The sequence below is a fragment of the Melospiza melodia genome, chromosome 4, assembly GCF_035770615.1.
Source record: "Melospiza melodia melodia isolate bMelMel2 chromosome 4, bMelMel2.pri, whole genome shotgun sequence".
In the NCBI taxonomy this organism is placed as follows: Eukaryota; Metazoa; Chordata; class Aves; order Passeriformes; family Passerellidae; genus Melospiza; species Melospiza melodia.
The window spans coordinates 1200256-1218420 of record NC_086197.1 but is presented as its reverse complement, the minus strand read 5'-3'; the positions used below and the strand labels follow the sequence as shown (position 1 = coordinate 1218420).

Here is an 18165-nt window from a genome sequence, read left to right as displayed (position 1 = left end):
AATGATGGAAATGAGATTTCTCCCCTTCCTAAACCTGCCTGAGCTCTGGAAAAAAACATATAATTAATAGGGATAAATTTTCTGTGGAAATCTTTGATTTTTAGGGACTGGGAATGATGGAAATGAGAATTATCCCATTCCCAACCCTGCCTCTGAGCTCTGGAAAATAATTGTAATTAATAGGGAATGAGTTACATCCGGAAATCTCTGATTTTTAGAGGCTGGGAATGATGGAAATGAGATTTCTCCCCTTCCTAACCCTGCCTGAGCTCTGGAAAATAATTATAAATAATAGGGAGGGAGTTTTCTGTGGAAATCTCTGATTTTTGGGGATTGGGAGCACTTGGAGTGATGGAAATGAGAATTATCCCACTCCTGAGCTCTGGAAAACAATTATAATTAATAGGGAAGAAGTTTCCTGTGGAAGTATCTGATTCTTGGAGACTGGGAGCACTGGGAATGATGGAAATTAGAATTTTCCCCTTCCCAACCTAGTTTGACCTCTGGGTAATAACTATAATTAATAAGGAAGGAGCTTTCCGTGGAAATCTCTGAGTTTTAGAGACTGGGAGTGTTGGAAATGAGAATTCTCCCATTCCTGAGCTCTGGAAAATAATTATAATTAGTAGGGAAGGAGTTCTCTGTGAAAATCTCTGATTTTTAGAGACTAGGGGTGATGGAAATGAGAATTCTCTCATTCCTAACCCTGCCTGAGCTCTGGAAAATAATTGTAATTAATGGGGAAGAAGTCTCCTGTGGAAATCTCTGTTTGGGATTCTCCTTTTTCCTGTTTAGGATTTTTCTTCTCTCCTTTCCCTGTTTGGGATTCTCCTTTTCCCAGTTTGGGATTCTCCTTTTCCCAGTTTGGGATTCTCCTTTTCCCAGTTTAGGATTCTCTTTTTCCCAGTTTGGGATTTTTCTTCTCTCCTTTTCCCAGTTTGGGATTCTCCTTTTCCCTGTTGAGGTTTCTGTTTCTCTCCTTTCCCTGGGATTTAAATCTTCAGGGAAATTCTGCCTTTCCTGCTTTCCCACGGGGGATTTGGGGAGGACTGGGGGGCTCCTTGGAGCTCCCAGGTCACAGAAATTTGTGGGAATTTGGTGTTTTAATCACTCCCTGCTCCTGCAGATAAATTCCCTTTAATGGCACAAACAGGAGGAAATCCAGTCCAGCCTGGCTTGGGTACAGGAGCAGCCTGGAATTTATTTACTATTTATTTACTATTTATTTACTATTTATTTACTATTTATTTACTATTTATTTACTATTTATTTACTATTTATTTTAAAATCTGCAGGAAGATTAGGGCAGCACAGGGTTTGTTAATAATCAAATACCACAACTGGAAAATTTACATTCAAAACACCCACATCCTCAATATCTCAAATAAATTCTATATATGCTACATATTTTATAAAAAATTATCTCTATATTTATAAATTATATATATTTATAATTTTTCTCTATATTTATAAATTATATATATTTATAATTTTTCTCTATATTTATAAATTTATCTATATTATACATTTTATATATTTATATTATATTATCTGCATTATTATATGGAAATTCTCTGTATTTATAAACTCTGTATTTATAAATTCTCTCTCTATTTATAAATTATATATATTTATAAATTTTATCTACATTTATAATTTTTCTCTATATTTATAAACTTTATATTTTCATTTCTATATTATATTACCTGCATTATTATATTTTCTGTATCTTCACACCCAGCTCTCATTTTCTTCCATCTCTGTCCCAGTTACTGCAGGTGCAGATATTTCTGTTTTCCCTTGCATTTCTGTTTTCCCTTTTTTCCAAGTGTTTTCCCAAACAGAACACCTGGTGTATGCACAGAACATATGAAATATATAAATATATATATATATAAAAATATATATATATGTATAAATATATATATTGTGTAGAAGGAGGCATTGTGGCAGCTGGTGCAGGAATGCAGCTGGATTTAATTCCATTTTTTTTTTTGAAATTTCATTGAATTCCAGCCAGGATTTCACAGATTTCTCCTGGCTTGTGCTTCATTTATTGTTGTGGGAAGCTGCTGGGATTTGAGGGATGAGAACTCCTTGTGTTAGTGAGTGCTCCTCACTTCAGATCCCATCAAAAATCAGTTTGTGCTCTACCAAGGAGGGCTCCTTGACCCGGCAGGGAGTGAAGCTCCAGGGTGGGAACATCCCTGGGAAATGGGAACATCCAGGGGCAGAACCAGCTGGGACTGGGACAGAGCATTTGTCCTGGTGCCCTCTCCCCACCTCCTGCCATGGCTCCTCAACCTTCTTGTGATGGAACCCTGAAATTGGTGTGAAGTGGGGCTAAAAATTCAAAATTTCAGCTTAAAAAACAAAAATTCCCTTGGGTGTTTGGGGAGGGAGAGAAGTGTCCAGCTGGCCTCAATCCGTGAGCAAATCCATGTGTGGGGTTTGGGATGGGTGGGTGGACAGAAACCTGCATGGAGTGGGAAATGCTCTTGAGCTGATCCCCAGCTGCACCTGGAATTTCATTTTTCATGGGTGCTTGTGGGGGTTTGGGATGGGTGGGTGGATAGAAACCTGCATAGAGTGGGAAATCCTCCTGAATTGATCCCAAACTGGAATTTCATTTTTCATGGATGTTTGTGGGGGTTTGGGATGGGTGGGTGGATAGAAACCTGCACCCAGTGGGAAATCCTCCTGAATTGATCCCAAACTGGAATTTCATTTTTCATGGATGTTTATGGGAGTTTGTGATGGGTAGTGGATAGAAACCTGCATAGAGTGGGAAATCCTCCTGAATTGATCCCAAACTGCACCTGGAATTTCATTTTTCATGGATGTTTGTGGGGGTTTGTGATGGGTAGTGGATAGAAACCTGCATAGAGTGGGAAATCCTCTTGAACTGATCCCCAGCTGCACCTGGAATTTCATTTTTCATGGATGTTTGTGGGGGTTTGGGATGGTAGGTGCATCCAGTGGGAAATGCTCTTGAATTGATCCCAAACTGCGCCTGGAATTTGATTTTTCATGGGTGTTTGTGCTCAGTTTGTCCTGTTTATTTGCCCAGATAAACACAGAGCACATTGGTGTCATCCTGGGCAAGGCTGGGGGATTGGGATGGATGTGCCTTTGGGATTGGGATAACCCAACCCAACCCAACCCAACCCTGACCCTTTGGGAATGTCACTCTTCCCTCTCAGCTCCCAGATTGTGGGTTCTGCCTGGATGGTGGAAAACAACCAGGAAAATGTGGAAAATGTCCCCATGGCAGGGGGTGGAACCTGGATGAGCTTTATGAGCCCTTCCAACCCAAACCACTCTGGGATTCTATGGGAATCTTCCACATTTCCCAATTATTGAGGTATTAGGGTGGGAACCTTCCCCATTCCCAAGGTATTAGAGTGGGAATCTTTTACATTTCTTAATTATCCAGGTATTAAGGTGGGAATCATCCATGTTATCCAGGTATTGGGGTGGGAATCTCCCACATTCCCAAGTTATCCTGTATTAGGGTGGGAATCTTCCATGTTTCTCAAGGTATTGGGGTGGGAATGTTCCACATTCCCCAATTATCCAGGAGTTGGGGTGGAAATCTTCCAGGTTTCCTCCCAAATTATCGAGGTATTGAGGTGGGAATCTTCCACATTTCCCAATTATTGAGGTATTAGGGTGGGAACCTTCCCCATTCCCAAGGTATTAGGGTGGGACTCTTCCACATTTCCTAATTTTCCAGGTTTTGGGGTGGGAATCTTCCCCATTCCCAAGGTATTAGGGTGGGAATCTTCCTCATTCACAAGTTATCCCAACTATTAGGGTGGGAATCTTGCCCATTTCCATGTTTTCCAGGTATTAGGTTGGGAATCTTCCACATTCCAAATTATCCAGGAGTTGGGGTGGGAATCTCTCACATTCCCAAGGTATTAGGGTGGGAATCTTTCACATTTCCCAATTATCCAGGTTTTAGAGTTGGAATCTTCCATGTTATCCAGATATTGGGGTGGGAATCTCCCACATTTACCAATTATCCAGATATTAGGGTAGGAATCCCTCACATTTCCCAATTATCCAGGTATTGGGGTGGGAATCTCCCACATTTACCAATTATCCAGATATTAGGGTAGGAATCCCTCACATTTCCCAATTATCCAGGTATTGGGGTGGGAATCTTCCCCATTCCCAAGGTATTAGGTTGGGAATCTTCCACATTTCCCAATTATCAAGGTATTAGGGTGGCAATCTTCCAAGTTTCCCAAATTATTGAGCTGTTGGGGTGGGAATCTTCCACATTTCCCAATTATTGAGGTATTAGGGTGGGACTCTCCCACATTTCCCAGATTATGCAGCTCTTAGGGTTTGTTTTTAATTCCCAGTGTGTTCCCCACCCTCTCCACCCTTCATTTGCTTTCCCCCAAAGGCCCAGGCAGGATTTGGGGTCGGGATCAGCTCTGGCTGCAGCTCAGCTCCAGCAAAATGGATCCATGACCCGATTTAAACCTGTGGGAGCTGCAGAATGTAAATATTTGATGGAACTCCAGCTTCCCTGGGTAAATCCGCTTCAGCTCCTGCAGCTGAGTCCTGCCAGGCTCTTCCTGACTTTCCCTTGGTAGCGTGGGGATGTTTGGAGTTCTCCTTCTCGTGGAGCTCGTTCTGGCTTTGGCCACTGTCTCGGGTTTGGCTTTGTGCAGAATTCCCCAGTCCAAGCAAAGCTGGAATTGTGTTTGTGTCCCAATTCCTGGGAAACAAGGGAAGGATTTCAGCCCCAGCTGGGCTCCACGCTCCTCCTTTGGGCAGGAGGACACCCCAGTGCCTCCCCTGATGTCTTACATGGAGCTGGGGGAGCTTGGCAGCATTTCAGTGGTTAAATATGGATTTTTTTTTTTTTTAGCCTTTTTTGGCTGCTCTGAAAAGAAAACTTGCATGTTTTTTGGGTCCTGGAAGGAGATTTCTCCATGGATGGAGGCAATATCCCAGCCCTGAATTCCCTCCCTGTTTTTATCCCTGTCAGAAGCAATGGTTGCTGTTGGTTTAAAGGGATTCCTGCAGGATTCAGGGCAGTTCCCACCTGGGCTGTGTTTGTCAGGATTTTTGGGTTTTAGGATGGTGGCACAACAGGGAAAAGGAGGATTTATGGCAAATCCTCAATAAAAAAGGTGGCATAAGAGGGAGAAGGAGGATTTATGGTGAATTCTCAATCCAAGAAGGTGGCACAACCTGGAAAATGAGGATTTATGGCAAATTCTCACTTCAGAAAGGTGACACAACAGGGAACAGGAGGATTTATGGTAAATCCTCAATAAAAAAAGGTGTCACAAGAGGCAGAAGGAGGATTTATGGTGAATTCTCAATCCAAGAAGTTGGCACAACAGAGGAAAGGAGAATTTATGGTGAATTCTCAATTCAGAAGCATGGTGCAACAGGGGAAATGAGGATTTATGGCAAATTCTCAATAAAAAAGGTGGCACAAGAGGGAAAAGGAGGATTTATGGTGAATTCTCAATTCAAAAGGTGGTACAACCTGGGAAATGAGGATTTATGGCAAATTCTCAATTCAAAATGTGGCACAACAGGGAAAAGGAGGATTTATGGTGAATTCTTAATAAAACATTTAAAAGGATTCCCGCAGAATTCAGGGAAATTCCCACCTGGGCTGTGTTTGTCAGGATTTTTGGGCTGTGGGATGGTGGCACAACAGGGAAAAGGAGAATTTGTGGCAAATTCTCAATCCACAAAGTTGGCACAACAGGGAAAAGGAGGATTCATGGCAAATTCTCAATTCAAAAGGTGGCACAATAGGGAAAAGTGTAGGGGACATTGTCAGGCTTGAAACCATTTCCAGATCTATTCTGAATAAAAATTTTTATTCAAAATTTAAAAAATCAAAATAAATTAATTTAATTTTTTATTTCAAAATTTATTTTATTTATTTCAAAATTTAATTTGCAACTCAGAACAACAAAAAAAAAATCCCTCTCAAATGTGGACAAAGCCACAGTGAGCTCCCTCCTCCTGAACCTGTTTTTTAGGAGACCAGAGGCACCAACAGGAGAATTAATTGCTGTATTGATGGAAAATTTCAATTATTACCTCTCTGGCTCATAATTGTAGATTAATGTTGTGATAACAAGCTTATAGAAAATCTCTGTTGGGAAAAATATATTTATATTATGTATATAATATATAGAAAATAGATACAAAATTTATTTTAAAAATCAAATGTTGAGCTAAAATTTGTGTTCAGATTTGCCCTTCTAAACCCACTTCATCACATGGGGAAGCTCCACTGGGCTCCTGGGCAGGAATTTTCAGGATCCAACAAAAGCTTTGTGGTTGCACTGCAGATTTTTCCTGGATTTCCTGACTCCAGAATTCCCTGGAATTTGGACCCCTGGATGAGAATGGTGCCTACTTAATTTAAATTTAAAAATATTTAAAATAACCATTTTAAAGGTTACTTATGGCTGGGATGGCTTTGGGTCCTTGGTCCATAAATTCCAGACTTCTCATGTAAAAAAATGAATTTTTGTGGTTTTTTGCTGATTTCCCTCTGTTTCTCCTTGCAGGATTCATGAATAAAATCTTCCATCCCAACATTGACGAAGCGTGAGTAAATCCTTCCTTCATCTTTGCAGAAAATCCTCCAAAATCTCAAATATTTCCCCATCATTTCTTGGCTGTGTGGAGCTTCCCTGGCAGTAAAATTCCCATTTATTTTCTCCTGGGCAGAGTGGGAAGATGGAGGTGGTTAAAGGCCATAAATAGGAATAAATCAGAGTTTATCCCAAACCCTGGGGAAGGGTTGGGGGGCAGTTTTATCAGTTCCCAGAGTGTTTTTGCAGTGTTAATTCCATTTTTTCCATGTGTTCCAGGTCAGGAACTGTATGTCTAGATGTAATCAATCAAACTTGGACAGCTCTCTACGGTGAGTTGGGCGTTATCCTGATGATTTCTGGCATTTTTGGAGGTTTTTTCCCTTTGATTTTGGGCTTTTTTTACTGAATTTGAAACTCCTCCCTGAGCCAAGATCTTGAGAAAAATAAGATTTTTTACAGGTTAGGAGGTGGTGTTGCCTCTGATGCTGCAGAGTGGTTTCCATGGGCTCATTTCTGGTTAAAAAATCTGCTTTTTAGGGATAAATCTACTTTTTAGGGATAAACTTTTACCACAGTGCCCCAGGTCAATTTAAAAACCAAATCAATTTAAAATAGAACTTAAAGCTGGAATTGCTAGAAGGAACACAGCTGAGTCTCTGTTTAAAAATAGGAATTTCAGATATTCCAGGTTTGCTTTGTGGAAGGAATCCAGGGGAATGTGCACATCACATCCTTCAGGTTCTTCCCTAGAAAACTGATTTTAGCTGGAATTCCTTGTTGGAATTCTGGAATTGCCATGTGGTGGAGGATGAGGATCCCAGCATGGATTTGTTGTGGGAGATTGGCTTCTCCACAAAAAGGATAAAAATGAATAATTCCAGTGGTTTTGTGCCCCAAGATTCCAACAGCACCTCACAAAGAAATGGAAAAGGGGGAATAATTCCTTTCTTTTTTGCCTTTAAAAAAAGGAATTTTTCAATTCCTTTAAAGCAGAGCTGGTAAAGGATCTGGGTGAGATAATTCCAGCAGCAACCAAGGTGGGAGAAACCTGGAATATCCACAAAAAATTCCTGAGCACCTTCAATTCCTGCTCATTCCTGGGGAAGCAGCAGCTCCTCAGTGCTGGGGGTGAAATTCCTGCACAACCAGCTGGAAAACAAAATTTATCTCTTGATTCAGGTGTGGGGCACCTTCTGCTGGGACATGGAAATCACATTTGGGAGTTTGAGAGAGGTTCCTTCAGGAAAAACTCATTTTCTGGGTGTCCTGTGAGCCACAGGGGATTCAGGGCTCTGCTGCCTCGGGAGCCCTCAGGCCTGGGATCATTTTGGGGTTCAGATCCAGGGAATGCTCACCCAGAGCACTCCTGCTGTTCCTGGGATCATTTTGGGGTTCAGATCCAGGGAATGCCCACCCAGAGCACTCCTGCTGTTCCCTGGGATCATTTTGGGGTTCAGATCCAGGGAATGCCCACCCAGAGCACTCCTGCTGTTCCCTGGGATCATTTTGGGGTTCAGATCCAGGGAATGCCCACCCAGAGCACTCCTGCTGTTCCCTGGGATCATTTTGGGGTTCAGATCCAGGGAATGCTCACCCAGAGCCCTCCTGCTGTTTCTGGGATCCCTTTTGGGGTTCAGATCCAGGGAATACTCACCCAGAGCCCTCCTGCTGTTCCTGGGATCATTTTGGGGTTCAGATCCAGGGAATGCCCACCCAGAGCACTCCTGCTGTTCCCTGGGATCATTTTGGGGTTCAGATCCAGGGAATGCCCACCCAGAGCACTCCTGCTGTTCCCTGGGATCATTTTGGGGTTCAGATCCAGGGAATGCTCACCCAGAGCCCTCCTGCTGTTTCTGGGATCTTTTTGGGGTTCAGATCCAGGGAATTCCCACCCAGAGCCCTCCTGCTCTTTCCTGGGATCCTTTTTGGGGTTCAGATCCTTTCTCCAGGTGCTGCTTTGCTCCATCCCAGGAGCTCCTGTCAAACCTGGACACCTCACCCAGAGCTGGAGCTGGAATTCTGTGACTGCATCCCAGAGCTGGAGGAGCTCTTTGCACAGGGACAGCACCTGCAGATCTCCTTCCCCATTTTTGGGGAATTTTGGGGAAGTTGGGGGCTCTGGAATTAAATTCAGGAGCTCTGTGGTGGCTCAGGAATGGGATCCAGCTTTTTTCCAGGAGCAGGGACAGGGGGAGGTGGCCACACTGGTGATGCTCACCCCCAGGATTTCCCTGCCACGAGGAAACAGAGACAGATCAGAGATTTCCAGAACATTCCCACAGGAACCCCCACACCAGGAGCATTGCCCAGGAGGGGTGATGGCTCAGGGCTGGTTCCTGCCTGTCCCTGTCCCTGGAATGGGCAGTTGGGGGTTCCCAAGAGGGGTTTGTGCACTCCTGGGCTGTGGATTATTTGGTGACAGATTCCTGCTGGCACTGAGGAGTTCCTGGGAGCTCTGCACATCCCCTGAATTGTTTAATTGTTTCATTTTTAGTGCTGGTTGCTGTTAACCAGATCATGGAAAGCTCTGGAAGAGCTTTGTGCTTCCCAGGGAATGGTTGGGCTGGAAGCCCCTCAGAGGCTGAGCTCCAGCCCTGCTCCATGGGCAGAGAACTTCCATTTAAATAGGATTGGAAGGGGTAAAGAATCCAGGGAAGGGCAAAGCACAGCACTGTCTGTTGGGGTTTTTCCTAATTTTTCCAGCCAGGATTAAAAATCAGGAAAATTCCATCCCCCTCCTTGCTTAACCCATGGAAATCAGCGTGAGGAGTTTGTGAGGAGTTTTATTTTCATTGGCACAGGAGAATTTACACTTCAGGTAAAGGAGCAGAGAATTGTGCTTTTTCCTGGGTCAGGAAAAAAGGAGAATTTCCATGGAGCTGCTCTTGGCCTGGGCAGTTTGTGTGCATGGAATGGGGCTGGGGGTGAATCCTTGGGAATGAATGCAGGGAGAGGATGTTCCTGCAGTGTCAGGGAAGGGATGTTTCATTCCCAGTGTGTTCCCCACCCTTCATTTGGTTTTTCCCCAAAGATCCAGGCAGGATTTAGGGTTGGGATCAGCACCATCCATGGGTATCAACATGTGTGTGTAGGGATGAGGAGTTGTGAGGAGCTGCAGCATCAGCTTTGTTTTCATTTTTAATTCCATCAACCTTTATTTTCATTTTTGGTTTTCCTCCCTTTATTTTCATTTTTGATTCCATTAACCCTTATTTTCATTTTTTGTTTTCCTCCCTTTATTTTCATTTTTAATTCCATCAACCTTTATTTTCATTTTTTGGTTTTCCTCCCTTTATTTTCATTTTTGGTTTTCCTCCCTTTATTTTCATTTTTGATTCCATTAATCTTTGTTTTCATTTTTTGTTTTCCTCCCTTTATTTTCATTTTTGGTTTTCCTCCCTTTATTTTCATTTTTGATCCCATCAACCTTTATTTTCATTTTCGATTTTCCTCCCTTTATTTCCCCTCATTCCCAGAGCGTTTCCCTCAGAGTTTTGCTGCTGTCTGGGTGTTTCAGGGTGGGTTTTTGGGGTGGCTCTGCCCTGGGGACACTGACACCAGGGTTGTGTTTGCCTTGCAGATCTCACCAATATTTTTGAGTCGTTCCTGCCCCAGCTGCTGGCCTATCCCAACCCCATAGATCCTCTCAATGGGGACGCTGCAGCCATGTACCTCCACCGACCAGAAGAGTACAAACAGAAAATTAAAGGTGAGGCCTAATTAGCACCGTTAATTGGGATTCCATCCCGAGGCAATGATGGCTCTTGGCTGCAGGTTCTGAAGGGTTTTGCCCCTTCCATGGGATATGTGAAGGAGGGAGGGGTGAGGAAATTGGGAAAGCTCAGGAATCCCAAAAGCTGGGATCAGCTCTGCCACCCAGGAGTTAAAATAAATCCTGGTGTGAATTTCCTGTTTTTTGAGGGTAGAGCTCTCAAAATTTGATTTAAATATTGAATTGTTCAGCCTCCCTTGGCTGATTCCTCTGACAGGATTGTGGAGACTTCATTGCAGGTCTGCCCTGCTCAGAATCCCAAAGTCCATTCCCTGCTTTTTTATACCAGGGAAGGGCAAAAAATTGCATCCAAAACAATAATTTGTAAGATAAAATCTCCAGTGCCAGCACTGAGAGTCCTCTGGGCTTTCATGAAAACAGCCTAGAACCCAAAAATACCCTTGGAAAAAAGCCAGGAAAACAGATTTCACCAAGGAAGCTCTGAGGGCATCCTGGAGATGAAGGGATAACCTGCTCCCTCATTCCCACCCCTGCAGCCAGGTACAGATGATCTGGAAGGAGTTGGGAGTGCCTGGAACGTTCCAGAAATCCCAGAGTCCTGAGTGCAGCAGCTCCTGCCAGGATTGCGTGACAGGGATGGGATGGAGATAAAACTCTGCCATGCCCTGTTCCAAAAAATAACCTTGGACATGTTAAACGTGCTGCAGAGGATCCTGGCAGCCCTGGGAGTGCAAATCCAATATTTTATTTATTGCTGCTGCTCCTGGTGATTTCATTGCTGGGAGCACAGGGAGTGTTCCTGGGGCACGGGGAGGGGGCACAGGCACGGAGCGTGCCCCAGAATTTGTAATTGCTCCTCTTGTCTGGGAGATTTCTCAGGGCATTTCCCTTGGGAGGGTGAGGAACAGCTGGAGGTGTCCAGGCTGAGTTTCTGCTGGAGTTCAGGACACCTCTGGGTCACTTGTCCTACTCCATGTGTCTGGAATTGCAGCGGGATCCCTTGGGGTGTGAGCTGAGCTCGTGACACAGGAACCCAGAGGGGTTTTCCTGGCAGGAATTGGTGCCATGAGGGTTCCCCTTCCTGAACACCTTTTGTCACTATTTAGATATTTTGGGGTTTTTTTTTCCCTTGATTGAAAATCCCAACACAAATCCCAACACAAATCCCAATGGATGTGACACTCAGCATGGAAACTCCCTGGAAATTTCACTTTCCCTGAGTTAAACCTTCCAATAAACCCAGCCCAGGAGCTTTCCTGGGTTAATAAAAAGTGACATTTGAAGCTTGAAGGGCTCTTATAGAATTGTTGTAAAATCTGTATGTATCTTTATATACATATACACATATATATACATATATATATAATATGTATAAAGCATATAATATATATTTAAATATACAAAAATAGATTATATATATAATATATATGTTTATGTTGTAAAATATAATTGCAAATAAAAATTATCATGAAATAGGATAAATGACCATAAATTATCACAAAAAGTAATAATGATAAGTCATGGAAGTATATAAATTATAAATGGCATATTTAATCAATCAGATAAATGATTTCTTATAGAATTGTTATAAAAAAATTTATCCTTTATGTACTTGTATCAGTTATCAGTATTAACTTTGTGATCATTTATCCTATTTCATGATGATTTTTATCATTTTTATTCAGTTCTGTTTTTCATTATCAATTTTACAAGAAGTCATTTATCTGATTTATCAAACATGCCATTTATAATTTACATTATTTATCAGTATTAATTTTTGTGATAATTTATGGTCATTTATCCTATTTCATAATAATTTTTATCATTTTTATTCACAATTACATTTTATATTATCAACTTTACAAGAAATCATTTATCTGATTTGTCAGACATGCCATTTATAATGTACATACTTCCATGATTTATCAGTATTAATTTTTGTGATAATTGATGGTCATTTATCCTATTTCATGATAATTTTTATTCACAATTATATTTTACAACATAAGTATATATATATATATAAAGTATATAAATATATATTTTAATATATTTAAATATATATATTATATTTTTATACATAGATTTTCTTTTATACATATGTTTTACAACACTTCTATAAGAAATTATTTATCTGATTTATTAAATATGCCATTTATAATTTATATACTTCCATGATTTATCAGTAATAATTTTTGTTATATTTATGGTCATTTATCCTATTTCATGATAATTTTTATTCACAACTATATTTTACAATATAACTATATATATTATATATAAATGTATATTTTTTATATTTAAATATATATTATATATTTTTATACAATTTTTTACAACAATTCTATAAGAAATCATTTATCTGATTGATTAAATATGCCATTTATAATTTATATACTTCCATGACTTATCATTATTACTTTTGGTGATAATTTATGGTCATTTATCCTATTTCATGATAATTTTTATTTGCAATTATATTTTACAACATAAACATATATATTATATATATAATCTATTTTTGTATATTTAAATATATTATATACTTTATACATATTATATATATATGTATATATATGTGTGTATGTATATATAGATACATATATATTTTACAACAATTATATAAGAAATCATTTATCTGATTTATCAAATATGCCATTTATAATTTATATACTTACATGATTTATCAGTATTAATTCTTGTGATTATTTATGGTCGTTTATCATATTGCATAATACTTTTTATTCGCAATTATATTTTAGAACATAAATATATATATTATATTTAAATATATGTATTTTAATATATTTAAATATATATGATATACTTTATACATATTATAGATATAGGTTAGATATAGGTATAGATATAGATATAGATATATAGATATAGATATTTATTTTACAACAATTCTATAAGAAATCATTTATCTGATTTATCCAATATCCCACAGCTGTTGATTACCCATCCCTAATTATCCCGTTTTTTGCTTTTTTTCCCTCCCCTCCAGAATACATCCAGAAATATGCAACAGAAGAAGCACTAAAAGAGCAGGAAGAAGGCACCGGGGACAGCTCATCCGAGAGCTCCATGTCTGACTTCTCTGAAGATGAGGCTCAGGACATGGAGTTGTAGTAGAGGAGGCACCTGCTTTTCAGAGAGACTCTAATTTCCTAACCATGAGAAGCAGACTATAATATTCATATTTAAACAAAGCAATTTTTTTTATTACTAAACAAGGTTTTTATGAATTCTAGCATTGAGCTATATATATATATTTATATATATGTGTGTGTTTATATATAAATATATATATATCACCCTTTAGGTCTTGATTTTCTCGGTCATGTCCCGGTTCCCGAGGTGCATTAGAGCATTCCCAACATTCCATTCTGGTAGCAATATGCAGGATGCATGCCTTGAGATTTTCCATTTGGCCAAGTCACCTTTGGTGTGCTACCAAACAGCTGCCCTGGGAGGGAGGGAATTAGCAAAAAAACCCCAAAATCCAAACAAAGGGTAGAAAAAAGAGAAGGATTTGGTGTCGGCTCGAGGTTTCCACCTGAGGTGTTGGTGTTGCCACCTCAGATGTTGGTGATTCCACCTCAGATGTTGGTGTTCCCACCTGAGGTGTTGGTGTTGCCACCTCAGATGTTGGTGTTCCCACCTGAGGTGTTGGTGATTCCACCTCAGATGTTGGTGATTCCACCTCAGACGTTGGTGATTCCACCTGAGGTGTTGGTGTTCCCACCTGAGGTGTTGGTGTTCCCACCTGAGGTGTTGGTGATTCCACCTGAGACGTTGGTGTTCCCTCCAAGTCCAGCCCTTGGGGTGCAGGGGTTCAGGGGCTCCCCCGGGCTGTGTTTAGAGAATGAGCCGGAGGGGCTGAGCCCAGAGCAGCCCCGAGCAGGGCGTGCAGCTCTGGGGCCCTGCAGAGCCTCCTGCTGGGATTTCAGCCGTGGGTGCCCCTGCCCTCCCGAGCCGTGGGCACCGAGCTGCCCTGCTGCCCCCTCTGCAGAGGCTGGGCATGCTCCTGCTCCCTGCCTGCGAGGGAAGAACCACCCAGAAGCACCACCACGGATGAGGAGGAAGCTCCTGGAGCTGGGATGCACCTGGAGCCCAGCTGCTCCTTCCTCTGCCCCTCTGGAACCTGCTGCCCTTCATGGCTCCCGCTTGGCTTTGCCATTTTTGGGGGGTTTTTTTTTCTTCCTTTCTTTTCCCCGCTCCCTCTTGTGCTGGAAGTGTGGTTCAGACACCTGACAGACGTGGCTGTGTCCTGGGAATTCTCCTCTGACCAGATGGATTGGCCTTGCCAGAGCTGCAGCTCCACGGAATTGTCCCGTTGGCCCAAGCCCACTAATCCATCGGCACCGATTTGCATTTTCCTTTTTGGGTTTTTTTTTTTTGGTCTCTTTTTAAACCTTTCTTTCCTCCCCCCTTCTGCACCAGCTTGGTTCCCATCTGCTTGTGTGTGTGTACAACAGGATAAAAATTCCTTAAGAGTTAACAAAGAAAAATATCTAGGAAAAAAAACCACACAAAATTTGAGCTGAATAAAAAAAAAAAAAAAAGCCTAAAAAGCACCAATTGAGGAAGCAAATGAATTCACTCTTTGGTTTTTCATTGGTTGGTTTGGTTTTCTTTTTTAGGTTTTTTTTTGGTTTTTTGGGTTTTTTTCCAGGATGTTTGGGAATTGGAATGTTGGATTTCTCCTGGTGTCTTGCAGCAAACTGAGAGATTTTTAATTTTTTTTTTTTTTGCTGTTGTTCCTAGAAATCTGATAAGTAAATGTCTCCTTGGGATACTTGAATTGGGATAATTGTGCGTCGGAGCTTCAAGCTGAGATGGATTTTTAAAGCTGAATGTTACCTGCTGTTTTCTTTTGGGGATTTTTGGAGGGGTTTGGACAAGATCTTTTTGTTTGTGATGCGACCTGCAGGAAGAAATCAACCCACCCTGAGCGACTCTGGAGCAGAGTGTTGAATGTCAGACTGGTACATTTGCCATTTCCCCAGAATTCTTGGCCTTTGTTTCCTTTTCCTTTGAGACTCCACCGAGCTGGGGCTGGCAGAGCCCACCCCACCTCTGATTCATAAAGCACAATCAGTTCCTTTTATTTCTGTTGCTTTTGGGGGAGAAAAACAAAAAAACTCCATCAAGTCCCACTTGGCTTTGGCATGAATTTCCTTAATAAAAATCCTACCATGAATTTCCTTTCTGTTAATTGCGGGCACGAAGCAAAGGATTTCCCTCTCCTCCTCCTCCTCCTCCTCCTCCCCATCCTCTCCCAGCAGTGGTGTAGGGCTGTGGCTAGTACTGTGCTGAAGTTCTCTATCTAGCATTTGTGGCTTGTTGGAGGGTAATATTAATTATTTAACATGTAATGATGTAATTAACTCTTATCTAGCACGTTGTTTGCTCATTAATTTGGGGAGGGAGGGGCCACGTTGAACTCGCTTTCCTGCTGCCCTGGCAGTTTTGCTTGTGCTATAAACCTTTACTTGTAGGTGCTACTTAGGAGTAGAGTCAAGTGCTGGGTGGTGATTTCAGTTTAAAAAGCTTCAAAAAATGAGGAAAAAAAAAACACACACAAAAAAAAAAAAAAAAAAAAAAAAAAAAAAAAAAAAAAAAAAAAACAACCAGAACAAAAAAAACAAAAAGGCAACCAAAAAAAAAAAAAAAAAAAAAAAAAGAAATCACAATAAAAATTTGTATTTTTTCAATATTGTATAAAAACAGTGTTCTAATTCCCTCACCCCCTTCCCTTGCAGGGTTTTTCATCTCCATCATTCCCCTCATGTGGATTTAGGGCTGGATGGGAAACACTAAGCTGGGATTCCAAAAAAAAAAAAATAATAATGCCCAAAAATTGGGGAAGCACAGCTGGCTGTGTGAGACACAACAGGATGGATTCACTGAGCTTTCCAGGCTGGTGGCTCAGCCCCAAAAATGAACATTGCCAGCACTTCCCAGGCTGAGCCAAAACCCAGCTCTTGTCCTGGGAGGAAAATCCAGCTGCCAAAAGTGCTGGGAGAAGGAGCTGGGTGAAGGTGAAGGTGAAGGTGAAGGTGAAGGTGAAGGAGCTGGGTGAAGGTGAAGGTGAAGGAGCTGGGTGAAGGTGAAGGAGCTGGGTGAAGGTGAAGGTGAAGGTGAAGGAGCTGGGTGAAGGTGAAGGAGCTGGGTGAAGGTGAAGGAGCTGGGTGAAGGTGAAGGTGAAGGTGAAGGAGCTGGGTGAAGGTGAAGGTGAAGGTGAAGGTGAAGGAGCTGGGTGAAGGTGAAGGTGAAGGTGAAGGAGCTGGGTGAAGGTGAAGGAGCTGGGTGAAGGTGAAGGTGAAGGTGAAGGAGCTGGGTGAAGGTGAAGGTGCTCAGCGTGGGCTGGGGTCTCTCCTGTCCCCCCTCAGACCCCACTGCTGCTTCCCCTCCTGCATTTCCCACCTCTTTCTTTTCACCCCAAATCTCCCTTTTCCTCCCAAAAAATCTCCCCTCCCCAAAATATGTAAAACTTCACCCACCTAATGTGGATGGAAAGGTGTAAGAGCTTTATTTGATCATCTCCAATCCTTTTTTTCCCCGTTTTCAGGGTGATTTCTCCTTCACCCTCAGCGTTGGCATCACCCTGGGATGGGCTCCCCAGGCTTTGCCACAGCCCTGGAGCTGCTTTGGGGCAGCCTTTGCCTTCTCCCCCCGCTGTTTCTCCTCTCTCTCCCCGAGGTTTCCATGGAAGGAGAGGCCGGGTGGGCACTGCCAGGCCCCTCTGCCCTGCTGTCCCCACCAGGGCTGGCCTTGTCCCCAGCTGGGGATGGTGGCACAGGGAGCAGAGCTGTGCCACAGCCTGAGCCATCCCTCAGCCGTGCCCCTTCCCTCCTCCCTGCACCTGGGAGATCTTTCACAATTTTATATTTTTTTCTTATTTTATCCCTTTTTTCCCCCTCCACATCCTGCTGCCCCTTTGCCACAGCCACAATGCCCACCCCGTGCTGGGTTTCTGTCAGGTGAGAGCAGAGATCTGGCACATCAGAGATCTGGTTTTGCCCTTGGGTTGAGTTGAGTTTTTGTTATTTTTCCTTTTTTCTCCTCTTTTTTTCCTGGTGTTGGTTGCTAGAGTGGCACAGCTGCCTCTCCTCTGGGTGTAACCTCTCCAATAGCTGTGTATAATTCAAATGTAAACTTCTTTTTTTTTTTTTAATAAAATCTGTACATACCTTGAGACGTGCCTGGTGTTTGGGCTGCAGGGACGGCCCCATCCTGGGCCCCATCCTGGGCTCTGCATCCCAGAGCAGCTCCAGAGGCACCACCTGGAATGGGCACCTGGAGGTGATGGTGGTGAGGCTGAAGGTCCTGCGGGTCTCCTCCACCCTCACCCATTCTTCTTGCAGCTCTTCAGGTGATGATGTCCCTCCATCCCTGAGGCACAGCCACGGCCCCCAAGCTGAGGTTTAGGATTTTTAGGATGATTTTGGGGCTGGATGAGGCACCACGAGGCACCCCCTGCTCCATTCCTTGGATCCCGAGGTGTCCTTGGAGCTGGAGCTGTCCCAGGTGGGTCATTAATTACCGGTGCTAATTAGGCACGGGGGCTGTTTGCTGGGTGATGGCGTGCAGGGAACGGGGGAGCAGCTCGGGGACTCCAGGGGTGTCTGGGGAGGGTGACAGGGCTGTCCCTTGTCCCCGCTCACCTGCCCCGACCCTGCAGCTGCCGCCGCGCAGCTGGGGCTGAGCCCGACCTTCCTCCCCACCCTCCTCCTCCTCCCCAGCCCGGGGCTGTTTGTCACCAGCCTGGGGACACGCTCCGTGTCACGCCAGTGCCACCTGCTGCCAGCGGGGCTGCGACACTGTCCC

General features: G+C 42.8%; 1 protein-coding gene and 1 long non-coding RNA gene across 3 annotated transcripts in view; both read left to right on the top strand.

Annotated features, from left to right (window-relative positions):
• Positions 1-15535, top strand: part of UBE2H (ubiquitin conjugating enzyme E2 H) — a 49432-nt gene extending 33897 nt beyond the window's left edge. The window contains exons 3-7 of one of the 2 annotated variants that reach the window (XR_010027479.1): positions 6564-6603; positions 6870-6922; positions 10174-10302; positions 13337-14061; positions 14125-15535. Coding sequence is in view for 1 of the 2 variants with exons in the window: in XM_063153615.1 (XP_063009685.1) it covers positions 6564-6603; positions 6870-6922; positions 10174-10302; positions 13337-13461 (347 nt within the window). In the remaining variant the exon portion in view is untranslated. Of the gene's footprint in view, positions 1-6563; positions 6604-6869; positions 6923-10173; positions 10303-13336 lie in introns of both variants that reach the window. The other variant, XM_063153615.1, reaches the window with a different exon arrangement.
• Positions 15536-16474: 939 nt separating this feature from the next.
• Positions 16475-17533, top strand: LOC134416975 (uncharacterized). The gene is made up of 3 exons (XR_010027480.1): positions 16475-16494; positions 16539-16581; positions 16638-17533. It is a non-coding gene; the product is annotated as an uncharacterized LOC134416975 (long non-coding RNA).
• The last annotated feature ends 632 nt before the right edge of the window (positions 17534-18165 follow it).